Source organism: Carettochelys insculpta, chromosome 1, assembly GCF_033958435.1.
Source record: "Carettochelys insculpta isolate YL-2023 chromosome 1, ASM3395843v1, whole genome shotgun sequence".
Taxonomy (NCBI): Eukaryota; Metazoa; Chordata; order Testudines; family Carettochelyidae; genus Carettochelys; species Carettochelys insculpta.
In genome coordinates this window covers 375,961,783-375,968,964 of record NC_134137.1, presented here as the reverse complement: position 1 = coordinate 375,968,964, position 7,182 = coordinate 375,961,783, and the positions used below count along the sequence as shown (strand labels likewise).

At 52.8% G+C, this 7,182-nt stretch overlaps 1 protein-coding gene across 1 annotated transcript; it reads left to right on the top strand.

Annotated features, from left to right (window-relative positions):
• The first annotated feature begins 363 nt into the window (after positions 1-363).
• Positions 364-4,335, top strand: LOC142007525 (tubulin alpha-4A chain-like). The gene is made up of 3 exons (XM_074984194.1): positions 364-544; positions 1,665-1,813; positions 3,358-4,335. Exons 1-3 carry the CDS (start codon positions 364-366, stop codon positions 4,333-4,335), a joined length of 1,308 nt encoding a protein of 435 aa, XP_074840295.1.
• Positions 4,336-7,182: the final 2,847 nt, after the last annotated feature.

Sequence of the window (7,182 nt, the reverse complement as noted above, 5' to 3'; positions counted from 1 at the left end):
TTTTGTCTCCTCAAAACACATCACTTGCCTGCTCTTAGTGAGACAAGGGTGAGGTGGGCAGAACCCCTGGGCACCCTACCACACCGAACCAGTCCTGACTGGGTTTATGGTGTGGAAGGATCGAAGAGCAGACTCCTGGAAGAAGAGGACTTCAGGAGAAGTTTAGAATTCATAGAAAAAAGAGACTGGGCCTCTTTCCAGTAGGAAAAACACGAATCCTGATCCTGCTAATGCAGAGCTGAGGCTGTCCAGGTCAGGCTTTCGTGCGCACAGCACAGACCGCCTTTGTCCCATGATGCTGTCCTGACCCTCTGTTTCCAGAGGGAGTGCCTTTCCATCCACGTGGGCCAGGCCGGTGTCCAGATGGGCAATGCCTGCTGGGAACTCTATTGCCTAGAACACGGAATCCTGCCAGATGGGACCATCCCTAGCCCCAAAGCCAGGGAACAAGTGGATTCCTCGTTTGAGACCTTCTTCTGTGAGACGGCAGCTGGGAAGCATGTTCCCAGGGCGGTGATGGTAGACCTGGAGCCAACCGTCATCGGTAAGATACGGACATGAATAAACGCCTTGCGTGCACTGTGTGACTCTCCCTCTTTGCCAGGTCCTCTCCATCTCAGACCCCAAATGCACTTGCAGGCTTGGGAGATTGGCCTCCAGGTTATTCCCAGGCTCACCAGACCGCCAGTGTGCGTAACTGCTAGATCCTTGCTCCCATGCTGGAAGGTCAGTGGGGAAAGGGGCACTTCGGGAGTGCAGAGCCTGTTTAAGGCAGAGATGACCTGACTGTGATGTGGCCCACAGGGATGACCCTCCCTGGTTGCAGTCAGGGAAGTGGGCACAGGAAGCCCGTGGTGATGGTTGGTGCAAAGGGGGTCATTCTCACCCGAGTAACTTCTTACCCTCCCCTCGTCACTGCCAGGCCTGACTGTATGCAGGGGTGGGCAGGGAAGGAGACCACAGAAGGTGGTGGAAGCACGTGGTGCCCACAAGGCAGCCTGTTGGAGGGAGAAGGTCTTTCTGGTTCTTTATGATGTGCTACCCTATATCTCCATCCCAAGGTCACATCCAGCTTGGACGCCATGTCCCTAGCTCAGTTGAGAAGTCAGTGAGGGTGTGGGAACGTCCCCTGTAAATAGGGACAGTCTCTGGGGTTGGAGACCCATGGCTACTCCATGCACAAACCCACTTATCTCAGTCTCCAAAGGGCTGGCGCGCGCACCCTGGGGAAGGAGTGACCTGCTTGGAGGGGCACATGGCCAGGGGATTTGATACATGGGGATGCTTCTTAGAGTATCTCTGCTTATGATTACAGCTCCTCAAACCCTGGAACTGAAAGCTACAAGCTTTTAAGTCCCTTCACAAGGACAATTCCTGGCTCCCATGTGCTCGCTCACACTGCAGTGTCTGACCTGGGAATGACTGAGACATCACCAAGTAGTTGTAGCCTCTCATTCAGGGTCTCCTGCTGGAGCAGTCAAGCCCCGCTGCTCTTGTGAAACCTACTGTGTGGGACTGACTAACCCTGGTTTTCAGCCACTATGGCTTCACTTAATAGTGCTGCCAGCTGATCTGCTTTGTCCTAATGCTACCGTCTGATGCCTGAAATCTAGCCTGACAAAAATGGAGCAGCTGTCTCACGACATGGCCTTCACCCCCCACAGATGAGATCCGTGCTGGGCCCTACCGCTCGCTGTTCCACCCTGAGCAGCTCATCACAGGCAAGGAGGATGCAGCCAATAACTATGCCCGGGGTCACTACACCATTGGGAAGGAGATGATCGATATTGTGTTGGCCAGAATTCGCAAAATGGCAAGTAGGAGAATCCATCCTGTAACTGCCTGGGGGGCCTGGTGTAACTCTGCCACATGGGTAGAGCTTGAACCCTGGGTCTGCGTCCAGCCCTGACCTCACGCTGCTGGGGATAAGAGGCTTGCTGTGCTCCAGGATCCCTCTTCTCTCGGGAAGGAGCATGGGGCCTTACTCCAGCACAGAGAGGGGCTCCTTTGCCACCCTTTGGTGCAGGCATGTGAGGTCCATTCTCCTACAGCCACTCCTGGTGTGCTTTGGGAGTGTCCCAGTAAGTACCCTGCCAGCCAGACTGCCTGTGGAAGCTATTGGCGAGGGGTTATGAGGCAGAGTTCCCCTGTGTGTGGTCTTGAGGAAAGCCCTCACATTAGGGTAGGTGTGCTGAGCAGATCATGGTCTGTGCTGGATGTGGCTGGGCCTGGGAGTCAAAATTCCATGGAAATGAGTAGGACTCCAGGCAGCACTTAACTCTCCTCTCGTGCTCGGGCAGGGCAGCGTTGCACTGGTTACATTAACTTCATGCATCCCACCGGCTGCAGCCACGAGAGCTAGAAACTCTTTAAAACGAAAGCTGGGAGTCTCCTGGAATAACATGACTCAGCAGTTATATGTTTTGGTGTGGGCCTGGGCCTTCAGAAAAGTTCCCCAAAATGCTTGGCTGTAGTGACTTTACCTGGACATCTGTGAGCATCTAGCCAGAGACATCTGGGTTCTGTAACAGAGGCAGTGGAAATAAACCACCCTGTAGTGACTGGTTAAGCTGCTGCACAGATATCCCTCCTGCTGTGTTCCCCACACGCCGGCTTCCACGATGCCTAACCTGTGAAAACCTTGAGAATAAAGGCAGCCAGCTATACCAAGGGCCACCAGTCTGTGTGGGAAAGAGAGGGGGCAGCTGCCCTGAGGGCCAGCAATTTGAGGGTCCCAGCTGCAGCGGTTGGAACCAGAGGGGGGAAAAAGTACTTGAAAAGTTACTTGAGTAAAGCACAGCTGCTGAAAAGGGGAGGGGGGAAATGTACTTAAGTATGAGTCACTGGGGTCCCTCTGGAAAAGTACTTGAGTATAATCAGGATGTGACATGCATGTGTATGTTCACTCAAGTATCGAGATGTGACAGCAGCTGCAGTTACTCAAGTAACTTTTGGGGTACTTCTCCCACCTCTGGATGGAACCCTGAGCTCTTTAAATGGCTATTGGAGCCCATGCGGAACAGTTTTGGGTAGGAAAGGCTGATCCCTGGCTCTGCCCCTTCCAGTGGCCTGGACCTGAGTCCCCCCACCTCCAACCTTGCCCAGTGCCCAGCAAACTCTACTGCCAGCCCTGACTATACCTAGATCCAAGGTCTGCTTCATTAGCTGTGTTGACTGAGCTTTGTCCAGGTTAGACTCTGACTTGTGCCCAGACAGCCTGAGGCACCCATGTGTTTCATGCCCGTATCTGGCACTTGCAAGGGATGACTAATGTGTCACCTGTCTCTTCTCAGTGCTTATTTCATGAACTGTATCCTGAACCTCAACTGGGTAACTATCCAGCTTTCTTTACTGCAGGCTGACCAGTGCAGTGGCCTTCAAGGGTTCCTGGTTTTCCACAGCTTCGGAGGAGGCACAGGCTCTGGATTCACGTCCCTCTTGATGGAGCGTCTCTCGGTGGAGTTTGGGAAGAAGTCCAAGCTGGAGTTCTCAGTGTACCCTGCCCCACGGGTCTCCACTGCGGTGGTGGAACCCTACAATTCCATCCTGACCACCCACACCACGCTGGAGCACTCGGACTGCTCGTTCATGGTGGACAACGAGGCCATTTACGACATCTGCAACCGGAACCTTAATATCGAGCGTCCTTCGTACCCCAACCTGAACAGGCTGATAGCCCAGATAGTGTCCTCCATCACAGCTTCCCTGAGGTTTGATGGCGCCTTGAACGTGGATCTCACTGAGTTCCAGACTAACTTGGTGCCCTATCCCCGCATTCACTTCCCCCTCACGACCTACGCGCCCATAGTCTCAGCAGAGAAAGCCTACCACGAGCAGCTCTCGGTGCCTGAGATCACCAACGCATGCTTTGAGTTCTCCAACCAGATGGTGAAATGCGACCCTCGCCGAGGCAAGTACATGGCCTGCTGCCTGCTGTACCGGGGGGATGTGGTGCCCAAGGATGTGAATGCAGCCATAGCTGCCATCAAAACCAGGAGGTCCATCCAGTTTGTGGACTGGTGCCCCACTGGGTTTAAGGTGGGCATCAACTACCAGCCCCCCACCGTGGTGCCGGGCGGTGACCTGGCTAAAGTGCAGCGGGCCGTCTGTATGCTGAGCAACACCACAGCGATCGCAGAAGCCTGGGCCCGGCTGGACCACAAGTTTGACCTGATGTACGCGAAACGGGCCTTTGTGCACTGGTACGTCGGGGAGGGGATGGAGGAGGGGGAGTTCTCCGAGGCCAGGGAGGACATGGCTGCTCTGGAGAAGGACTACGAGGAGGTTGGCAGGGACTCTGCTGAGGAGGTAGAGGAAGTGGATGATGAATATTAAACTTAGAGCATGTTGCTAAAAATGCAGCTCTTAGCAAAAACAGCCGGCATCTCTTCAGTCTGACCCGAACTGCTCAAGAATGTTTTCCATAGGCCTATAGAAACAAACCTGATATGTCACCTCTCTGCTCAATGAAGTAGCTATAGATGTTGCATTTAGTGACTGTCGACCAAGTGCTTGAGCCTGGGAACTGTAAATAAACGTCTGAACAGCAAACCTGTCTGCTTGGTCTTTGGTTAAGAGTCACCAGGAGAGAGAACAGCCAGTTCTCTTGCCTGTTAAACAAGCCAATGTTATCTTGTGGGTGTAAGAAACCTTGTATTGGAGAGTGAGTGTATTGTGGCTGACCACTGACTCCTCTGCACCATGTGAGGACCTAGCCTCTATTGTCCACACCAGAGGTGAGCAAACTTCTCATCAGGCCCCACTTTTTGGTGCTGCAATTTTGTGTGTGTGGGGGGGGGGGTTTGTCCCCTGCTAAGCCAAACCGATGGAAACTTTGGTTACATTCATGGTGGTTGGGGGAACCTTTTTGGAACATGCAAGAAGTCTGTAGAATGTAAAATGTCTCTAATTGGTATGTAAACGTGAATACAAAGTGACATATTTCAACATTAGTTGGCTGGGTGAGCCTGAGACCAGCACTGATTGTGCTGTGCTCCCTTTATGAGAAGTCACACACCCCAGGCAGGGACTGCTACACCCCCTTGTCCACCCTTAGTCTACACTGACATGCTGGGCAGTAGAGCTTAAGCAGCAGCTGGAGAAGAACTTCAGATTGTTCCTCCAGGTTCCATCTCAGCTGTTCATATCCGTGTTCTGGGGCTGTGCCTACTGGTTGGCCTTCCCTCCACCAAGGGCTGGCAGGGCTCAGATGCTTGCTGGACCACTCCCCTTCTGTGACAGGGCAGATGCACTCCAGAGCGTAGTCATAGGGCTAGAGCAAGCGTAGGACCAATTGGTCTCCTGGAGGTCTTGCTGGGTCCCACCACTTTGTAGCTGCATCACTTCAGGGTGTGCTTCTTCCTACTGTCCTCTCTGCTCACTACGTCCACCCTGATCTTAATCTCTTCGTACTCCACTGAGGCCCTCTCTTCCCTGTGTGCTGCTACTCTGGTAGGAGCCTCATAATCAAGATTGTGACCCATCAATGACCTTCAAGGGGCTCCTACTCCCTTCCAGCTAGGTTGACAGTAGCCTGACAGCATCCCCCAGGCCTGCTCCTGCTGCCAAAGGAGCAGCCAGATGGTGGTGAGCAAGTTTCATGTGACTGGTCTGCAGCAATTGTGGGGTGGGGGATACCCCAAAGTGGGGGAGAGCTGCATGGATGGGTAGCAAACAGTGCATAGTGCTGCAGGAATGGTGGTGGTAGAGGTTTAATGACCTGCCTTGGCTGTGCCTTGTACAGAGCTTGCCTTCTCCTCTTCTATCTCTGCCCATGGCTACCAAGGCTTCATTTTCCCAGCACCCCCTGCTTCATTTAGCAGAGCTCAGCTGGGAGACAGGTCGCCACTGGCTCAAGTCTAAACTAAAAAGGTTTCCAAGTTGATCTACATTAGAAACCTACCCTGGATGCAGCTGGGTGCTTTCACCAGTTCCCAAAGCAAAACTGGACATTCTACTTCCCATCCCTCCAAGCTGCCCTAAATGCTGGTACACTTATATGTACCAGAGAAGCAATTTGTTCAGGGTCGGTCTTCTGGGGTTCAATTTAGTGCACCTCATGGAGTGGTGTTAAGTGGAACCTTCAGGCCTCTGTGTTCCAGCCTGGTAGTGCTCAAGCATGCGGGGTAAGGGCGGTTAACAAGTTTCTCTGGCTGTGGGGACGCTCAGAAAGGTCTGAGCCATCAATTCTGGCAGTGTAATTGTTGCAGCTGCAACTGTGTATCTTAACTCCTCTCTTTGGTCTGGTCTGGACCTGGCTTGTATCTTCTCTAGGGTTTTTGCAGGCTTAGAGAACTGCTGTAAAAATCACACCCCAGTGCACAGGGCAATTCTGCCACAAAGTCCCAGAGGAGCCCTGCCCCTAGGCTGACAGTGCCTCAAAGGTGCATGTTTGTGGTTGCGCATTGCTTCAAGAAAAGCAGTTGTACAGATTACCCATTTGAGGTGGCCAGGTCTCTATGTGGAAGGTCCAATATAAAGCCATGGAGCTGGCCGTGGAGCATACCTTCTCAACAGCCATAGGGCAAAGCAGGAAGCTGCCTAACTGTGCGTGGGATACTCTATCAAAGCACTCCCAGCATGTCTGTGGCTATACCAGCAGAGCTGTGCTCTGAACTCCTTGCCTATGGTTATGCTGGCAGTAGTATGCAAATGACCACTCATTTGCATATTTGCTCACTGGCAGATGTTGCTGCCAGCCCAAAAAAAGCTGTGTAAATGTGTGTCTTTGTCCCCAGACATAAGAGGCTACTGGAAAAGTGGGGTGGGTGGGTGCTGGCAGAGCAGTGTTTATGCAGTTTTTTGTGCTGGCAGTAGTGTCTGGTGGTGAGGAATATGCAAATGAGCCTATTTGCATACTGCCACCGATGGTTTGCATCAGTGTAACCACAGCCATCTAGTACAATTGCCCCAGCTCCTGAGATAAGCTAGACAGGTTGAAACTCACTAGTCTGGCACATGAGTGCTGGGTGAGAGCATTTGCCTGACTACGGGAGAAGTATTGTCGAGCAGCATCACCAACACTCCCATTGCTTCCTGGGCTCTTAGACATGTAGGGGTAAACTAGAGCTAAATAACAGCACAGACCCCTGGGGGCTGGAAACACTGGGAGAGTTGGCCTGGCCCATGAGAAGTGATCATCTGGTTAACAAGCTGCATGCTGTGGGGAGGGATAGCTCGGTG

Coding starts and splice junctions, on each gene's coding strand:
- LOC142007525 (XM_074984194.1), top strand. CDS start 364: ATGGGCAATGCCTGCTGGGAACTCTATTGCCTAGAACACGGAATCCTG. Junction 545..1,664: donor CCTGGAGCCAACCGTCATCG/GTAAGATACGGA, acceptor CACCCCCCACAG/ATGAGATCCGTGCTGGGCCC. Junction 1,814..3,357: donor TGGCCAGAATTCGCAAAATG/GCAAGTAGGAGA, acceptor TCTTTACTGCAG/GCTGACCAGTGCAGTGGCCT.